General features: G+C 37.6%; 1 protein-coding gene across 1 annotated transcript in view; it reads right to left on the reverse strand.

Moving 5' to 3' along the window:
• Positions 1–21,553, reverse strand: part of TTC27 (tetratricopeptide repeat domain 27) — a 142,209-nt gene that overhangs the window by 90,251 nt on the left and 30,405 nt on the right. The window contains exons 8-9 of the mRNA XM_054568042.1: positions 20,615–20,727; positions 16,469–16,535 (exon numbers count right to left, since the gene is read on the reverse strand). Of these exons, the coding sequence (XP_054424017.1) occupies positions 16,469–16,535; positions 20,615–20,727 (180 nt within the window). The remainder of the gene's footprint in view (positions 1–16,468; positions 16,536–20,614; positions 20,728–21,553) is intronic.

Raw genomic sequence — 21,553 nt, forward strand, 5'->3', positions numbered from 1 at the left:
TAAAAAAGTGTTTAATATTAATATAGTCCAGTTTATTTTTTTATTTTTTTATGGTTAGAGCTTTATTGTCCTGTTTGCCCTAAGGTCTCCAAGATGTGCTCCTATTATTCTTCCTCTAAAAGCTTTATAGTTTTCACTTTTATAGATTCAATCTGGAATTGATTTTTACATATATAGTATAAATATAGGGGTTAAGATAGCTTTCCTCCATATGGAAATAAATCATCAGGGTTAGTGAAAAGCCTACCCAATCCCCACTGCACTGTAATGCCAACTTTGTCATAAATCAGATGAACCATACGTGTGTGGATCTGTTTCTGGACCCTCCATCTGTTCCACTGATTGGTTTGTATTTCCTTATGTCAAAATGTCTTAATTCAGTGTTTCTCAAATTTTAAAGCCCAGAAGAATAACCTAGAAAGATTGTTAAAACACAGGCTCCTTGGCCCCAACCCCAGAGATTCTGATTCAGTCGCGGCTGAGGTGGAGCCGCAACAATTCCATTTCTCACAAGCTCCCAGGTGATGCTGAGGCTGCCGGGCCACGGACCACAAGACGCTGAGAACTGTCTTCACGGGGACAGTCCCCTAACAGGGCCTGCTGTCCGGCGGTGGTGGTCTCCGCACTCCAGCCAGGCCTTCTTCAGCACCGCCAGAGCTCCTCATCGTCCTTTGCGTTGCCATACTAATTTTAAAGTCAGCTTGAGTTCCACAAAACCAAACAACAACGACCGAAAAATCAAACTGCTAAAATTTTGTTAGGGAATACACTCATTATGTAGGTTAATTTTAGGGAACTTGAAAATTTAAAATACTGAGTCCTCCATGAACACAGCCAATCACTTTAAGATAGGCCACCTGAGCTGCCCCGAGGACTGGTACTAAAGCAGGAACTGTGATAATCTGACACCTGAGGAAACTGTTAACTGCTTGAAAAGCTGGCGAACACTGCATTACCTCACACTAAAAGTACATTTTAACATTATGGCACACTACATATAGATATACATCATTTTATTTAGCTAACAATTTCTGACTATATCCAACATAACCCACATTCCCAGAAAACAGCAAGGAAAATTCTGTAACACCATCAAAGAAGATCTGGGGTGTTGTTTCTATTAAAAACAAATTTCCTTTTCATTCTTACCGCTGCACATTTCACATAATCTTCTTCCCGAGGTCACTTGGGTGCTGTACATGACAGACAGCCCGTCTGCCCTTTAAACACGAAGGAGCTTTTGGATAGCTGCTTTTCCACCCAGAAATCAAAGCCAGAAGCCAGCTCAGCGCCCTCCTTGTGGGGGTATAATTGTAAGGCTGTTACGCCAAAGCCAAATCGGACGAGGCCCACCCAGGTCAGGCTGGCCTTACAAAGAACAAAGAAATACTATAAAAAGCAGAACCACTCCCCCTTTTTAATGATCTATTTAAAAGATTATTCATTGTTAAAATCAGTACCAAATGAAAAATAGAATCAAATCAAATCAAATCAGTACCAAATGACAATACATTTAAATTCCAAGTTTAGTCTATAAATTATTTCCCATGAGGTGGAACGGCAGTCCCAGTTCCCTGTGCTTGCTCTGCAGACCATTTGAAATCCGTCTCAAATCTAGTTTCTGCAAAACTCTATCGCCCCAAACAAACCTCCCGGCCCGATCCAGCTACAGGGACCCGGTACAGCTCACTCCTCCCCACAACCTCGCTGCTGCTCCCGCTGTCACTCCCTCTAAACCCCTTCCTCTTTCGAGGCCCAACTCAAATCCCTCCATGGTGAACAAAGCCTTCTTTGACTGCTCTGTCCTAAATATGTTCTTCTTTTCTGAACAGTTAAGGGATTTATTTATCTGTGCTATCAATCTGTAGTTTAAATTGCCTGGTATAGCTAATTACATTATCATAAGTTTATCTGATCTTGGCTAAACTAAAAATTCCATGAAGGCAAGTCCTATGCTTTACACTTTTATTTCTCCCACCATAGCTAGTAGGTGCTTGGCAAATCCTGAGATTCTGGATCTCCTGCAAGTACAGCGCTTTCAAGGCTCTTTTCCTTCCTCTCTCTCTAAAACTAAATAAATAAAATATAAAATTAAATTAAATTAAATGAAAAGAAAAGAAAAGCCCTTGCTGGTGTGGCTCAGCTGACTGAGTGCCAGTCTGTGAACCGAAAGTTTGCAAGTTCGATTTCCAGTCAGGGCACATGCCTGGGTTGTGGGGCCAGATCCCACGCTGGGGGCATGTGAGAGGCAACCAACCAATCTATGTATCTCTCGCACGTCGATGTCTCTCTCCCAGTCCTTCTCCCTCCCTTCACCTCTCTCTAAAAATAAATAAAATATTAAAAATAAAATAAAATAAAAATCGGCTTTAAAAAAAAATCCCTTCAATGCTCCACAAATTTTCATGTATTAACAGAAAGCAGGCACCAGGGAGATCAAGCTGTTGGTCACTGGGCTGCCTCAGAACAGAGACACCCGCACTCCGGAGGTGCCAGTTCCTCGGTGCTCCCAGAGACACACCCCCTCCGCCTCCGACACGGAAAGCAGGCCTATTTAAAACACATAAATTGTTTTCAAACTGAGTTTCTCATACTTTAGCACCATGTTCATTCATAATGTCAAAAAGCCTAACAGCCTCAGCTTCGATGACGGCCAAAATCAGAAGTACGTGGCCATGAGTCTGAACAAGACACCACAATATTAAATGTGCCACCATCCAAGCTAGAAGGCGTATATCTCTCTCCTATCTGGGGACCATAAGCCCCACCAAAGTGCTTTTCTTTCTTAAGATTTTTTTTCCTTTACCTTATATTATTGCTTTCCATCATCACTGATTCTGCTTCTCACCAGCCTAGTGAAAAACAGTGAGATTCACCTTAAAAGTAAAATGTACGCAATGAAATCAGTACCATTTAATCTTTAAAACTGATTCTCAAATAACGTTTAAATGATCTTGCTATTGCTCAAAATAGTTTTTTAGATATTTTTATTATTTTATATATACAGATTAGAAGTAACTGAAATCTAAGTTATAAAGTATAATTACATAAACACCTGTGAATATGGGACCGGTTTATTAATTAATTTATTTACTTTTAGGGAGCAGGGAAGGGAGGGAGAGAAACATCAGTGTGCAAGAGATGAATCAATTGGTTACCTCTCACATTCCCCCAACTGGGGACCTGGCCCACAACCCAGGCATGTGCCCTGACTGGGAATTGAATTGGCGACCTTTTGGTTTGCAGGCCAGCACTCAACCCCCTGAGCCACACCAGCCAGGGTGGGGCTGGGGTTTTTTTTTTAACTTATCATCATTACATTTAAAAAACTTATCTGTGTTGTTACTTATAGCTATAGTTCATTTATTTTTCACCTCGCTGTTGTGTATTTCACAATTGTAATATAAGGTAAGATAATTTATCCATTCTCCTGTCAACAAACATTTAGGTTGTTTCTAGTTGTCTGCCATTATAAAACACTGCTAGTATCAAACGTTCTTGTACATTTCTACTGATGCAGATGCAAGAGTTTCTTAGGTATACTGCTAACACTGGAATTTCTGGAATACCTGCTATATACAACTTGGTGTTTTACAACATTTCTCTGGTCAGGATAAGCACAGGTTACATTTTTCTTTAATCTGCTTTTTAATATCAAATTATTTCTACAAATTATATTTTCTCTCCTAAATCATAAGTCTAATAACAGAAGTTGTTCAGCTATCTTTGTGATTACACCCTGTATTTTTTTAAATGTTCCCTATACAGCTGTTCTATATTATGAATCAGAAAACTGCATTCAGTTTTGTTTATTGTTTGGTGTTTTTGTTGATTCTCAGTCACAGCGGCTTGCCTCTCTTCTGTTTGATCTTTAATTGTGAGTTCACTGCTCAGTTCTGATTTGGGATTAGAGATGTTTTCTTCTTGAGAGATTGGTTTCTGCGGCCATAGCCAGGCAACCCCATGAATATAGGGTCACTTCACCCTCCCAAGGGTCTTGCCTCGATGGGACACTCTGAAGGGCTATTACTTCAGCTAATTCCATCCTTCACAGCTGCCTGCCGCGACCCCAGCTCCCTGCCTCTCATTTCTGGTCCCACCCCTAGCTGCTAATTTAATTTCTCTTTGTGTCTGTGCACATATGTATGTACTTAAGTCACGTGGGAAGACTCCTTAGACACCTCCTCTACTTCCTGGGAGACTAGCAATGTCTTAGCGAGCATCCTTTCCGGGGTTTAACTGTTCCGCACCTGGGGGCTCCCAGAGCACCTGGTCTGCCATACTGCCAGGAGTGGAAGCTGCTGATCCCTGGTCCTTGACTCCCCTTTCTTTCTTTCTTTTAAGCTGTGTCATTAGGTTTATTTCATACTCCTCTCTATTTCCTTTGCAACTAAAGACAACGTGGAGCAAGACACAAGGCTGAAACCCAGTGGGAGACAAGGCAGACTGACAGAAGTTCAATGGTGGCCTGAGCACATTCCAGACGGCTGCTCACATCTTCAGCACGAATAAGACTGATTATGTAGCCATGAGGTGATGATGGGCTTTTCTTATTTTCTATACAGTTTTGTGCCAGAGGTTTTTTCCTTTAATTTTTTATTTTCAAATTTGTTTTCTTTCAGAAAAATTGTGAGAGTAATACAAAAAATTCCTGTATATCTACTCTTTACCCATTTGTTAAAATTTTACCATACAACCAATAGTTTAATCTCCAGGCCTGATAAAGATTCTACTGAAAATAGTATTTACAGATTTAAAATAATTAAATTCTACTACTTAGCTATTTTTATATCCATTAACACAAAAAGCTGCTTGAAATCACATATTAATACCTCACTTTATTTTAGATGTCAATTACCTATGCTATTATATACACAAGTTTCCTGATCTATGAACTAAGATTTTACATTCATCTTAGCTGTCCTTCTCTTTGTTGTGCATGTGGACTCTTAATCATGAGCATGAAAAGTTCAACAAACATTTTAATATCAGTAACCTATATTAGACGCTAAGGGTCAAAAGTAACCCCACCTGCAGCTCTACACGGTATATTCCTCCACTTAAATTTTGGAGTTTATTTTGAACACAGGTTTCCAAAAATATTTGGTAAAAACTAGCCCGATTTTGCCTTAAAAAAGGAATATGCTTCATACCAAATGTAGAGACTGAGCAATTTCCTACTGGGAATTTGTTCTCCTTCTACAACACATTTTTCCACTTAATACATTAGGTAGATTGAGTATTTTGTGCTGTACTTCTGAAACTGATGACAAGGATAAATCTACACTGAAACCAAAATCGATTGCAATAAACTAATTAATCTTCCGCATGATAGCTCTAAATAATATATATGCATTTCCTCCTTTAGGATATTCTTAGTGACTTTACTGAAATATAAGATACATACAATAAAACAAAACCATATTTAGTGTAGTGTTTGCTCTATTTTGAGAAATGTATACACCTATGTAACAACCCCATAATTAAGATACACAAAATTTCCATCAACCCAAAAAGTTCCCTTGCACCTCTGTGTATCAATACTGAAGTATCCATACGTGACTGATGTTCCAGCATTATGATGTCCCTTCGCCTATTTTAGAATTCCACTGAAATGAAGTCATACAATCTGGCTTCTTTAACTCAAAATCATGTTTTTCAGATTCACCCACATGAAGTACATGTATCAGTACTTCATTTCTTTTTACTGCTGAGAATTATTTCTTTAGATAAATTCATGGCAGTTTATCTTTCACTTGTTGAGGTACATTTGGGTTGTTTCCAGATTTAAGCTATTATGGATTGAATACTGTGAATACTGGTGTGTCCGTCTGATAAATACCTAGAAGTGGAACTGATGATTAACTTTGTTCCAAAGTGGTTGTACCATTTTACATTACATTTGCAATGTATGAGAGCTCCAAAGTGGTATCTTGTGGTTTTAATTTGCATTTTCCTAATGATTAATGCTATTAAGCATTTTTTTATGCTCTTGAGCGTCTGTTCAAATCATTTATCCCTTTTTAATTGGTGTGTTTGCTTTTCCATTACCGAGTTGGAAAGAGTATTTATTCTGGATACAAGTCCTTTAAAAGATATATGTACTGTAAATAGTTTCTCCCAGTCTGTGTCTTGTCTATTCATTTTCTTAATAATGTTCTTCAAAGAACAGAAGGTTTTAATTTTAATAAAGTCCAATTTATCTTTTTATCCAATTTTTCTTTTATGGTTCATGCACTTAGTATCCTAGTTAAAAACTGTTCATTACCCCAATGTTACAACAATTTTACTTTAAGGAAACATAAGAAAATTGTTATAACACTGGAGTCAATGATTTAGGTTAATGGTTGACTTTCATATACAAATTTCCTTTGTGATTTCTTCACTGATCCATGTACTGTCATGGATCAGTGCTGTTTAATCATTTGATTTCTAAATATTTTGAGATTTTCTAGACCCCTAATAGTTATTTATCTCAAATTTAATTGTTATAGAAAGAGAATATACTCATTTTGATGTTAATTTTTTATCCATTGAAACTTGTTTTACTGGCCCAGCATATGGTCTTTCTGAACATGTACACTTGCAAAGAAATATACAAGGAGGTACCCAAAAAATACCAGAATTATTTTCTGTAGAGCAAGCCCCTTGTACTAAAGGCTTCCCCACTAGTTGAGTGTTCTAGGAACCCATCTATATCAGTGTACCAGCTGGCGTTGTTGTGAGAGGCTGCATTTGGCTTCAGTGAATTTTTTTTGAAGACTCAACATGTTTGCCCATTTCATGATCGGTGACTTACGAGCACACCTGTCCACACCACACTGAGTGTTCAGCAGTTTTTGACCAAAAAAAAGGCACGACCCCTATGCCACTATTCACTCCATCTCACCCCAAGTGACTTTTGTTTCCCTTGATGAAAAAACGTCCTCAAAGGGAAATATTTTGCTGATGTGGAAGAGGTAAAACAAAAACAAACAAACCAAAAAAAAAAAAAAACCCAGCAGAAGCACTAAAAGACATCAAAATCGACAAATTCAAAAACTGTTCTGAGCAGTGGGGAAAAAGACGTGTCAATAGGTATATTGCATCAGATGGAGAGTACTTTGAAGCTGACTGAAGTTAAACATGTAAGAATAAATACACAGTTTTTAATAAATAAATCTCACCCCCCCCCCATATTCAAATAACAATTGGCCCTCCATATCCAGGGGTTCCATATTTAACCAACCATGAATCAAAAAAAATACTCTAAAAAAAAATATGTTTTTGTTGGCTTGTAATATGTGGTCAGGTCTATGAGGGCTGAGTCTGTACCGATCATTTACAGATTTATTTTTCTTGTCATTTTTCCCTATACAGTACAACTACTTATACAGTATTTACATTCTATTAGGCTTTATAAGTAACGTGGAAATGACTTAAAGTATACAAAATGTATGTGTAAATTATATGAAAATACTGTTTTATTTTATACAAGGGACTTGAGCACCGGCGGATTGTGGCGTCCCAGGAGGGCCCTGGCAGACACCCAGGGGTGACTGTATCATGAGGGCACTGTCCTGTAAATGCCAATTAGGTCAAGTTGGCGGGTAGTACTGTACAAATTATCATTGCATTTACTCACTATTTTTGTCTAGTTGTTCTATCAATTGCTGAAAGGATTGTTAAAATCTCCAACTACGCCTGTAGCATTGTCTATTTCTCACTCTCATTCTGTCAGTTTTGGCTTCATGTTCTGTGTAGCTATCATTAAGCACATACGCACTTATGACTGTTGTCTTCCTGGTAAATTTTCTCTTTATTACTATGAAAATAGCCCTGTCTCTGGGTATCCTCTTTCTAATGAAGCCCATTTTATCTGATATTAATTTAGCAAATCCAAACTTTTATACTTAATGTTTATATTGGGTATTTTTCTGTCCATTTATTTTCAATCTGAATGTTTTTATTTAAAGTACATTTCTTAGAAAGAGCCTATAGTTGTTTTTCCATTCTGATAATCTTTGACTTTTATTTGGAGCATTTATCTGTTAGCATTTAATATAATCATAGATATGACTGCATTTATTTGTTGTTCCATTGTAGTGCCTTTCCTGCCTTCTTTTTGAGTTATCTGAAAATATTTCAGGTTGCCCTTTTAACTTTCCATTAGGGTTTTCGCTAGATGCCTTTGCATTTTTAAATGGCTGCTCTAGAATAACAGTATTTTTCCTTGTTCACAATCTACTTATAATTACAGTGTAATTCTTCACGTGTAATGTAGAAGCCTAGCAATCACGGATGTCCATTTATCCACCCCTGTATTATTTTCTAGGTAGTTTGGAAAATACCAAAAGATAAACTTATCATTTGTTTTGAATAGAAATATGTATTTCAAAGACACAGTAAGAAAAATGGTGTTCTTGTATATTTATCCAGATGTTTACCATTTCAGATGTTTTTTTATTTCAAACTGAACACGTGAGTTTCTATATTAGATTATTTCACTTCAACCTAAAGGATTCCCTTTAACATTTTCATAGTACAGATCTGCTGACAACAAATCTCTTTGTTTTCTTTTATCTGAAAATATCTTCATTTGGCCATAACTGTTGAAAGATATTTTATTATATATAGCAATAGAATTCTGGGGTGATACTTTTTTCTTTTGGCACTTTAAAAATGCTGTTCCATTGTCTTCTATCCCCCATAGTCCTATGAGAAGTTGGCCACATTTGCCATCATTGTTTCCCCTTATTTAATGTCATTTTTCTCTTTCATTTGAAGACATTTTCTTTGTTTTATCTTCACAAAGTTAACTATGATATAACATAGGCGTGGTTTTCTTTGCTTAGCTCTCAGTGTGCTTCTTGAATCCATAAATACAGGCATAACTTGTTTTATTTCACTTAGCTTTACTGCACTTCACAATTGTTGTGTGTGTGTGCTTAACAAATTGAAGGCACGACCCTCCACTAGCAAAAGCCTATGATGTACTTTATTGTGATACTCACTTGACTGTGGTGCTCTGGAACCAAACCTCAGTATCTCTGAGGTATGCCTCTATATGACTTTCATACATTTTGGGAAAGTTTTAGCCATTATTTCTTCAAATATTTTTTCTGCCCTATCCTCTCCTTTTGGCACTCGACGTACATGTGTGTTAGGCATTTTGATAGTGTCCCACATGTCCAAGAGGCCTTGTTTATTATTTTTATCTTTTTTGTCTCTCTTCTTCAGACTAGTTTCTATGGACCTATTTTCAAGCTCTCGCTTTCCTATATCATCTCCATTCAACAGTTAATCTCATCCAGAGAATCTTTATTTCACACACGTTCACTTTTAAGATTTCCATGTCGTTCTTTTTTTTATGGTTTCTATTTTTCTCTACATGGTCCTGTCTTTGTGACTGCACAAGCATTTTCCCTTTATGTCATTGCATATAATTAAAGGAGCTTTTTCCCTTTAATCCTTGTTTCCTAATTCCAAACATCCAGGTCAATTCACAGTCAGTCTCCACTGACTGTCTTTTCTCTTATAAATGGTTCGCATTTTCTTCACTCTTCATTTGCTGAGCAATTCTAAATGATATCCTACATATTGTGAATGTTATATTATTGAGTGTGATTTTGGTTATGTTGCTCCAAAGTGTTGGGCTCATGCCTTAGCACATCACTTGGTTTGACTAAACCTGCAGCACAGAGGCTGCTCAAACCTCATCCGAGCTCCTTTATCCTTAGCTGAGCTACTTGGTGTATGCCCTACACATGTGCAACTGAGGGCTGACCCAAGCTTAGGCAAAGTTTATACACAGCACATAAGAATCCTCACCAAGGACTCTGTCCTTTATGAAATGTCCCCCTCCTCCTGGGGCCATGGTAGCCCCAAACTCTGTCCTTAAACTTATAGAACTGCTATCAAAGTCTTAGTTGCCTTGCGTGTAAGATACTGATATTTAGCCACACAACAGAAACAACAAAAACAAGAAAATCACCCAATGTCATTCTCTTTTTCCAAGCAAAATATCATCTCCAGAATCATTCTGTCTTTGGTCCCGAGTGTCATCAGGTAGTTCATTTTTGGTTTTTTGCATTTTGTCCATAGTTCATAATTTTTATCTGCTGAAGGACAGCTCCAGTCAGAGCTTATTTGGCTATCACATAAACAGAAATTCTCTAAATAAATTTTAAAGTCAGCTTCTCAATTTCTGCAAAGGAAAAAGAGTGCCTACTGGAATTCTGACTGCTATCTGATTTAATTTACAGCTCAGTTTTGGCAGCATTGTCAACTCAACAATATTATGCATTCCAATCCACGGACTCTGTAAATCTCTTGGATATTTAGATCTTTAATTCCACTCAACATTGTCATTTTTGGTATACAGGTCCTATATTTCAATTAAATTTATCACTGAACATTTCATATTTTATGCTATCATAAGTGGTTTCAAAATGTCTTTTCCAATTATTAATTTCTAATAACATATAAACATGACTTTGTAATAGTGACCTTGTATTCTCAGACCTTGCTTATTAGTTCTAGCAGCTTTCATATCAATTCTTTACAGTTTCCTATATACACAGTTGCTATCTATGCATGATAATAATTTTATATATTCCTTTCTAATCTGAATACCTTTTATATCTTCTTTGTATCTATTGTAATCACTGGAATTTCCAGTTAAATGGAGAACAGAAGTGACTTTTTCCTGATCTTAGTTGATGGGAAAGATTGTTTATCATCAATAATGATTTTAGCTGTGGATTTTTCCATAAATGCACTTTTTCAGGCTGATCACCCCTTCCATTCCTAGTTCACTAGAGGTTTTGTAATAAAAATCTGTTGAATTTTTCCGAATGCTTTTGTTTCTACTGAGATAACTCTGTAGCTCTTCTTTACTACACTAGTAAGTTAAATTGCATTGATTGCTTCACATTAAACTAATTGTGCATTCCTGAGATGAATACTATTTGGTCATGAATTATCATCCTTTTTATATATTTCTGTTTCATATAGTCTGTTCAGTTTTGCAGTTGTTTATAATCTGAGTTCAAATCCAGTACCAGTTACTCCAACGTGACTGAAACTAAACCCACAAACAAGGGTTACCCTTAAGTCATGTTAACTGTGAAGAAGTAGCAGGTACCAAAACAGAGGGTGGTAAGGTAAGAATCTTGTAAGAGCCCACAAATCCTATTACTGATTCTGTCTATTCCTGAAACAGGATATGTAACAACTAATTCCAAATAACTCCAGTCAAAAAATACTCATTAAGCTTCTGCTTAGTTAACCTATAAACTGATACAAGAAATGAAACACATCCATCTCCTGCTTTTATAAAAGTTAGCAAGGTATAACACAGAGATAGTTACAAGGTTCGTTATTAATGAATGCCTATTAAATTAAAATACACAGAGTGACATTTTGGGAAACAAGTATTCAAACCATAAAGAAATTCAAAATTCTGAGCTTTCCGGTTTAACATACTGTAGAACATGTCATCATGTAATGCTAACACCATCAGAAGTCTTGTGGCTCCCTCACCCAGTTATAGCACCGCCCTGATCACTGTGGCTCAGTTGGTTGGGCATCGCTCCACAAAGCAAAGGTTGCAGGTTCGATTTCCGATCAGGGTACATGCCTGGGTTGTAGGTTCAGTCCCTGGTCAGGGCTGACCCATGTTTCTCTCTCACATCAATGTTTCACTCCCTTCTCTTTCTCCCTCCTTTCTGTTTTTTCTAAAAAATAAGTAATCTTTTTTTAAAAAAACAAAGTTATATTGTCTATCTTTAAAAATTAAGAAATGAGCCCTGACTGGTCTGGCTCAGTGGACTGAGTGCCAGCCTGCGAACCAAAGGGTCGCTGGTTCGATTCCCAGTCAGGGCACATGGCTGGGTTGCGGGCCCGGTCCCCAACAGGGGGCGCACACAGAGGCAACCACACATCAATGTTTCCCTCTCTTTCTCCTTCCCTTCCCCCTCTCTAAAAATAAATAACATCTTTCAAAATAAATAAATAAATAAATAAAAATTAAGAAATGGCTATGCTGTAGAAGAAAAACAGGTGATCATTTTAATCTAAAAGTGGTCGGCAAACTATTTTATGTTCATAAATAGTAATTAAATAGTTTTAAATGTAATAGCAGAAAGAGAAAACACATACAATAGAATGTGTAACTTCCAAAGTCCTTTTCCTTTTTTCATTACGGAAACCTTGGGGACCCAAGTAGACAGACGGTCAGAAGGCAGATTACCAATGTCAATTCACATTTAAGCAAAACTTGTGCCAATTAAAACTGAAACACCTGTCTGAATTAACAAAATTGTTCCTGTTTTCAACAATGAAAGGAAATTAAAAGCATTACCTGAATGTCACTGACTTGGCTAATCTGAAAGGAAATAACGTAAATAACACAGCTAATTTTAAATTATCAAGGCGATACAACATAAAGACTCCCTAAAACAGTACAAGTTATTTTTACTATGACTCATTCAGTTTTCCTGAAATGTGCAGATATAATATCTCAGGAATAGCACTTCACAGTGACAACTAAAAAAAGATGAAGTATTCCTTTTAGTACAAGCTTTTCGCCTTGCTGAATAAAAACATTTTCCAAACACATCTCACATATATTTCAAATGCTACACTAACATGAAAGCACCGGCAAAATGTCTCCAAAAAAAAAAAAAAAAAAAAAGGTTACACCATCATTTCAATAAACTTTAGGAGAGTTCATTACAACTGAATGACATTCAGGGCCTATAAAGCATCCACTTGTTCATTCAATAAATATTTACCAAATGTCCAATAACCACGGTCCTGTCCCTCCAATGCTTACATTCTGTGGTGGGAGTATTAAGACGTCTGTTGTATTTGCTCTTCTGTCAGCAAAGGAAGATGCCTCACAGCCCCGGGCGCAGGCCGCCAATGCCGCAGCAGAGCAGGGAAAGAGTACCCAGCAAGAAACGGTGTGCCATTTCTTTCCTCTCTGCTCCCTTCTCTTCCAATTCTATAGCCAATGCCAAACAGGTCTGGCCCACTTCAAAAATTCTATTCCTTTAAACAGAAACACTCCCCTACAAACCAGTGACCAGGAGGCCTGGCTCAGCACTGAGTGCTATGGGTGTACCAGCCTCTACCTTCTGGAAGTACGTTCACACCGATTCTGCAATTTGATCCTCAAAACAGTGCTCTGGGAGGAGAGCACATTACTCCTTCACCCGTTTTACAGAAGAGAAAAATGAAACAAGTGGTTATCCCTACCGCTAGGCACAGCTACACTTGGCGGTCACCAGGTTAAAGCAGGGCACCTAAATTCTAGAACTAAGTGGAGTAAGGCAGCACCAAGCTGTAGGACAGGAATAAATTCTGTTGCAGGATTTTGTATACAGGGTGGGGCAAAAGTAGTTTTATAATTATGTATACACAAAACACAGAGTTTATTCTTGTATTATTATTTATTAATTATTTTGTTATTTTCCATACAAACAACTGCAAACCCACTTTTGCTCCGCCCTGCATTTCATTCATTCTCCTAGTCTGCACACATTTATTAAGCAGCAACTATCAGTAAAGTACTAAAGCATTGTCCCAGACCTTGTAGAAGACCCAAAGAACAGAGCCCAGTCCCTAAAACTGGGAGTTTATGGTCTATGGGGAAGATAAGACACACACATAGTTATACCATAAGTCCAAATATGATTCGTACTCAAAGAGAAGCACAGGCAAAAGTTCAAGAATTCAAAAGTAGGGTAGCACCTAAAAGTGTTCCCTCTTGCCTTAAATACTCTTTTAGAGTTATAAATAATAGGTTACAAATAAAGGATATTTATATACAAGATATATAGTTATATAAGATATAAATGTCAATGAAATTCTTCATTAAAACCAGGAGCCACTTGTAATTCACCTTATTATCCATTCAGTATCACGTACAAAGTGTCCAACCCACGGCCCACAGCCCACAGGCCGCATGAGGCCAAGGACAGCTATGAATCAGCCCAACACAAAATGGTAAATTTACTTAAAATCTTTTTTTTGCTCATCAGTTTTCATTAGTGTTTGTGTATGTCATGTGTGGCCCGAGACAACTCTTCTTCCAGTGTGGCCCAGAGACACCACAAAGTGGGACACCCCTGGTTACAGGAAGAACTGACAGATAAAAGGAAGAGGTGACAAGGGCTCATTTGGGTTTTTCTAGCATATTCTGTATGCTTCCTTTGGGATTAAAAAAAGAACGGGGTGGTATAGAGTCCGAAGCCGGCATGGGGCTACTAAAAACCCTCCTCACATAGAAGTTCGTTGCCTCACTTCTTACCAGCTAAATGTTTAGTTGGGATAACAAACTCATCTTCCAGAAAAGCTAAGCCTAACACTATGCAGCGCTGTCGTCACGTAGCTTTCCGCCAAAGAGAGGTCAGTCCTCAGGTCAGTTCTGATTTTGAAAAGAGCTGGAGGGGGAAAGAGAGCAAGAAACATGTCTTATGAAGCCATGGGGGGAAAGTATGCAATATGAATTTACAGTCTTCACTGCGAACCAGGAGGGGTAAGTGAACGGGCACCAAAAGTTATTGGAGCTAATTTCTTCAGAAGGACCTCACAATTTAGAGGAATGAGGATGGGGAAAAGAAATTTAAAAAAAAGAAAAAGAATCAGAAAAGAAGTAGGAAAACTGTTTAAAAGGAAGCAATATAACCCCCCCTACAAGAAAAGTTAAAAAAAATTTACTGTTTGAATGTAAGTAGAGTATCTTAGAGTCTTTTCAGCACAAGTGCGGACAGTATATACTACCATCAACCACTTATGAGACCAGACCCGAGCGTCCTCCCCAGGAGAGGCCGGCAAGGCCACTTCCTATCCTATGCTGCATCCTGTTTCCTTCAGTCATCAGAAGAAACACAAGCGTCCTAGTCACCATTCGTCACCTAGACACTTGTCCTCATCCAGCTCTGAACTGCCCTACACTGACTGCAGCTCCCCACTGGTCCAGAGCCCCACCTGCTTCTCTGTGCCCCACCTCACGCAGCCCTAGTTCAGCGTCATCTTCGCACGGAACCTTCCCCGCCGCCTTGTCTAGCACAGCCGTCATTCCCATCCTTACTCCCTTACCCTGCTTCACATTTCTCCTGCGCACTTCTAGGTATTCCTCTCTTCGTCTGCTGTGCATTTCCCCCACAGGAATGTAAACTGATGGAAAAACTCCAAGAGGGAAGGATTGTTCACTGCTGTATCCCCAATAACCGGCGCAATCCTTAGTACATTTTAAACATTCGACAGATATTAGCTGCATAAATAAATGGGAAGTACATGATAATTTTTAATATCTTTTTTTTAAATTTTGTAACGTTTTACTTGACAAATTCCTGAGAGCATATGTAACAAAAAATAAGGACATTTTTACATAGTAACCTAAACACAGGCATGCTATAATAAACACCAAAGATTTCTAAGAAGTGAAAAAATAAAATGGGAACCCAGAGAACTCAAAGGATTAACATCTGACCAGTTCCAAAATGGTATATAGAAGACGGTAACTTGCAAAATTTATATTACAGTACAAAGTAAGGGAGCTTTTCTTTCTATCAGATAAAAGTACTTTATTTTTGCCTTATCTGAAACAAAAACAAAAGAATAAAACATCAGAATTCTAACTTGAGGCCCAACCACGATATAAAAATGCCTTTGAAAGAAATGATGTATCTTAAGCAACTTGCATTCCTTAAAAACTCACATAGCTCCTTTTCCTCCATAAAGCTGGGGAGACCCTGACTGACCCCTTCATCTGTGACCTTCCTCTCTTTGAAAAGCCTTCTTTGATCTCAAATCCTCAGATAGCTATTCCTCTGCCTTTCCTTTTCACTGCCGCTCTTCTCCAACTGTGTTCTTTATCAAATTTATTTTCCCATACGCCATTCTGTCCTTAATCCTCTGGAATGACTCCCCAGACCCTCCACTGAAACTGTCCTCACAGACAAGCAGCGCGCCCCTAGCGGTCCGAGCCCGCAGCTCTTCTCCTGACTGCTCTCCGTGGTCCCTCACGCCCACGACACCGCTCCGCCCCCAGCCTCTATAACCGGTGCCCCCCTGGTTTTGCTCCGCGCTCCCTCAAGTCCTCTACCCATCACACCCACGCAGGCATCAGCCTCGGTTTTACTAAGAGCTGTACACTACAGTGGCTTCAGAACGATGATTCAAATTTCTGCTCTGTTTCTTCGTTTACTCCTTCAACCTTTATTGAGCACCTGTTCTATGCGGTGCTCTGGGAACAATGAACAAGAAACATTTGGTCACTACCCTCAAATCGGAGCAAGAACAAAAAAAATGCTTATGTTTAAATGAGCAGCAAGATAGATTCTGGTTTTGTGTTTGTTCCCTTAGTTCCCTTAAGTGGCAGTGTTTCAACGTGAGCAATCTGAGGCAAGAATTACCAGAGGCAAAATAACTTACAAGGAAAAACAATGAAAATGGAAAGAAAAAAGACTTTACTCACCGAAGTAAATGCCAGCAGCTCCTCCTCAGTTAACTTATGCACTGGATTATTCTTTTGCAAATTTGTGCTTTAAATTAAAATATACATATAAATTACTTCTAAAATGCATGTTGTATTACTTCTAAAAAGCATGAAATAATAATTTTTGAAAGGCAAAGTAAACTTATTTCATATATTTGAAAGCACATACTTTAATATTACTATATTACATACAAATATAGATAGGAGTTTGCCAAAGATAAGTACAGAAAGTAATAAAATGCTGACAAAATGTGGTTGGTGTACTAAATGTCAACGTAATTTATTTTACTAGGAAAAAAGAAATCCAATCCACAAAGAAAATGAAAATAATTAATATGGCATCAACTCCCATTTATTAAACTCATGCCAAAAAAATTAAAATACTACTATAACCACTTGGCAACTTCTTAATTTTTGCCTAAGACGCAGAACAATGGGAATTTTTGATCATGTTGATCTAAGTATGATTTGGTAGCAAAATTTTGAAAAACAATTTAGCACTATCTTGTAAAATGAACATTCTCATAGCCTAAACTCAGTAATTACATCCTAAGTGTTAGAGCCGAGAAATTCTTGAACAAATACAGCACAAATATCAATATTAACATTGTAAGTAGTAGAAAAAAATCTGTTAACAATCCAAATGCCCAAAGGAGACTAGTAAATTGTGAAATATTCATCAAATGGAATGATATACTGCAAAGTAAACTGTAGCTATACATAAAACACGAATGAATCGGGGGTTGGGGGAGGTAGAAAAGGGTACAGGGGGGATAAAGGGTGATGGAAAAGAGACTTGACTTTGGGTGGTGAACATAACACAATATACAGATGATTTATTAGGATTGTACATCAGAAACCTACATAATTTTATTAACCAATGTCACCCCAATAAATTTAATTTTTAAAAAAGAAAAAAAAGTAACAGAGAGCACAATAATGATAGAAAAAAGCAAATCACAGAAGACTGCATATAATAAGATACCACTTTTATAAATCTCAAAAAGAAACAAAATGAAGCAATTGATTTTATGAGTTCTTTATATATTTTGGATATTAACCCCTCATCCAAGCTTTGTTTGCAAATTATCTCCGATTCAGTCAGTTGCCTTTTTGTTTTGTTCCTTTTGCTGTGCAGAAGCTTTTTAGTTTCATATAGTCCCATTCATTTACTTTTGCTGCAATTGACTTTAGAGGTATAAAAAAATGTGAGTGAATATATTTTTTTGAAAAGGCAAGCAAGTGACAAACACGAAATTGATGCGAGGGACTACCTCTAGAGGAAAGGCAGGAGAGGGAGACAGGCAGAAAACACAGACTGGCTAATGATATTTGTCATCAAGTTCTTAAATTGTGTGGTGGATTCATTTTATTATTACTCTACATTTATATATAAACTTACATTTAATATTATATAAATTATTTTGTATGTAAATATTACTTATACTAAGAATGCAAAGAAAACCACTCCACAACAACAGTACCACTTCCTTATAATTGTCAATATTGTTTGGGGATTTTATAATGGGCATACATTGTTTCCATAATAATTTTTAAATGACCTTATTTTTATTGTAGGTAAGAAAAAATAAATGAATGGGGGAGAACTATGAAATCAATTTTCTAAAAACACACAACACACACACACTTAGATATTTCAAGTGTGCACAAAGGAATTGTTTCAGCTGGCGAAAGGATCCAATTAACCTCTAAGGTCCTTTCAATTCTAAGACTCTCTGATTCTAGTAAGTCAAGAAGAGCATAAAAGTCTATCCAATAAGAACCTCATGCAAAAATCGACCAACATTCGATTCCCAGATACAAAAATCCCAATTCTTAATTCACTGCAGAAAAGTGAAATGCTACAGCTTCATTCAAAATAATTATGACATAGTCACTGAATCAGGCCATCCCTACACCATAATTTACGGTTGGCTTAGAATATTTTACTATGCATACCCAAGCATCAGACTGTTAATTTAAAAGGAATCACCCACTCTGACAGTCCTAATTACTAAAGGACTTCTGTATTTTAAGGAATTCCTCCCAGAATTACTTTATATAAAAACAACTGGGTATACGGAGGCATAAGAGACATGGAGCAAGTTCTGGTGTGCGGTTTCAGGTAAAATCAAACTCAAGCAGCAGCCCAGGGAAGGGGCAAGACGCTGGCCCACTGTTTCGCCAGTCTATCATCTATAAGAATTCACCTTCTCTGTATCTCCTTTCCAAACCGACCCTTCCTACCACAATGTCCAAGTCCCCTCTCCACAGAGATCAATGGCCTGGATCACAAAGATCAGGCAGCATAATAAAATCACTGCTTACTATTCCCATGGTAGCTCAGTCCTTGCAAATCATCAACTCACTGATGTTCTAACCCAGAAGTTTATAAACTGCATCAGATCCTCCAAGACTCAATATAATTAAGTAGTTTCTACAAATGAAGATTTAAATTGCCCATGAAATCCAGTCAACACCTTTAACTGTTCTATATATTGAGATTCCACCAAGATCATATTTTAGGGGAAAAAACAGTATTTGAAACAAGCATTTTCTTGGTTTTTTAGTCCTCATCGAGTTGGGAAGTCCAATTCAATATAGCTAAAGCTCAACTGATTGAATGCCTGGGATTATATACAATATATTCGGTGTGATTTCATTTCCTGAAATGAGCTGACAGTTAGGAATTTGCTACAATAATGTTCTAAGAAATAGCATAAGGAACTCAGAATTTGGGGTCAGTAAATCCTGGAATCAAGCTTTAATTATTGCTTTGTAATTCCGAGCAAATCATTTAGCCATTTGAACCCTAATTTCCCATCTGAAAAGTGGAGAAAACAACAACCTCTAAGGCTGTTAAGATATCAATGAGGGATAAACAATGAGTGCTGCTCAGATGCAAAGAAAAGGGAACCCTAGTGCACTGTTGGCGGGAACGCAGACTGGTGCAGCTACTGTGGGAAACAGTTTGTAATTTCCTCAAAAAGCCAAAAATGGAACTGCCTTTTGACCCAGTGATTCCGCTGCTGGGATTATACTCTAAGAATCCCAAAACACCTATTCAAAAGAACCTATGCACCCCAATGTTCATAGCAGCCCAATTTACAATAGCCAAGTGCTGGACACAGCCTAAGTGTCCATCAGTAGATGAGTGGATCAAAAAACTGTGGTACACTTACACAGTGGAATACTATGCAGCAGAAAGAAGGAACGCCTACCTTTTGCAACAGCATGGGTGGAACTGGAGAATGTTATGCTAAATGAAATAAGCCAGTCAGTGAAAGACAAATATCATTGTGACCTCACCTGTAAGAGGAATCTAATGAACAAAATAATGAACAAAATAGAACCACAGGCACGGAAACATGGAGCGGACTGACAGTGACCAGAGAAGAGGGAGAAAGGAGAATAATGGTAGAAAGAAGGGGAAGGGACTAGTCAAGGAACACATATGAATGATCCATGGACATGGACACCGAGTGGGAATGACTGTGGGAGTGGGGGGTGGGCTGGGTGGAGGAGGGCAAGGTAGGAAAAATGGGACAACTCTAATAGAATAACAATTAAAAAAGAAACTTTAAAAAAATAATTTCAGTGAGGGATATTGTAAAAGTACATGGTATAATTCCTAGCACATGATATTGCTTGTAAATGTTTGCTGTTTATGTTATTTATACACTAAATATCATTATAAATTGAACAAATAATTTTTTATTAGTAAGCATAAATTCTGTCACTGGAATCAAATAATGTGAAAGGTCAACTGATTTGGATTTAGAAACAGAATTCTATGTGTGATCCCTATTAAATAAAAGGGGAGCGGGGAAAGAGAACGTCAGTTTACTGTTCCACTTATTCAGGCATCCACTGATTGACTCCTGTATGTGGCCGGGGGGATCAAACCCACAACCTTGGCATTATCAGGACGAAGCTCTAACCAACTGAGCTATCCAACCAGGGCCTAATCTCTACCTTTTAATTGGTTGCCCAACTATTCTCAATCTTCAGAAGCATTATAAGAGTCCCTCTTCATCCAGAACTTTTGGGACCTCCTGAATGAGTATTTCCCCAACACACAGAACCAACATGCAAGGGCCTCAATGTAGCCAAGTAAGTCATTACCAGATTCCAAGGATAACAGCAAGCTCTTCTGCACATAGGTCGGGTATCTGAAACTGTTCACAGTCTGCTAACTTTATCTCATTTAGAACAGTATCATCATTCAGCTCAAGATTCTGGTGGAATACAAAAGAAAATGTTTGGACCAAAAATTAAATTTCATTCATTCAACAAACTGCATGCAATTAACTGCTAGGGGAGGATAAACTTTTTTGTTTAAGATTATGCAACAGTCTACATATGGTGAATAGGCCTTCTCTTGAAACACATCTTTGGGACAATGTACTGCGTAGAAAGAGAGGGCACGTGATCTGTACCTCAGGAATGCACTGACAATATCCATCACAGGGAATAACAGCTATCGTTGCCTGAGCCTACCTTGAGAAAACCCGCTTACTGATTGACATACCAGGATTCACAACCGGATCTTTCTACTCTGCCTCTAAACTAACATTTAAAACATCAATTCCAAACTCTATTTCTCAACAGGCTCTGGAATAGCAAAACAATTTGAAAATAATAAAATCTGAGGACTTATAAGACTTGATAGAATACTTGGTTTTAAGAATTACTGCAAAACCAAGACAGTGTCGTGCTGGAATGAAGAAAAAATATATAGCTCAGGAGAATAAAACAGAGTTCAAAATTTTAGATCCACATTATATAGTGAGTTGATTTTCAACTAATATGCATAAGTGATTCAAAAGAGAAAAGTCTTTTCAACAAATGATTCTGGAACAACTAGATACCCATTTAGGGAAAAAAAAAAATTACCCTCACCCCTATCTCATACCCTATCCAAATTAAACCAAAATTGATCACAGACCTTAAAGTAGAAAGAAGCTAATAGTAAAAACCGTCTAAAAGAAACCCTAGGAGAAAAGTTTTGCAACATCGGGGTAGGCAAACACTAAAAGAACCTGAACTATCAGAGAAAAACAA

The sequence above is a fragment of the Pteronotus mesoamericanus genome, unplaced genomic scaffold (genome assembly GCF_021234165.1).
Source record: "Pteronotus mesoamericanus isolate MK-2021 breed Mesoamerican mustached bat unplaced genomic scaffold, CSHL_Meso_final contig_101, whole genome shotgun sequence".
Classification (NCBI taxonomy): Eukaryota; Metazoa; Chordata; class Mammalia; order Chiroptera; family Mormoopidae; genus Pteronotus; species Pteronotus mesoamericanus.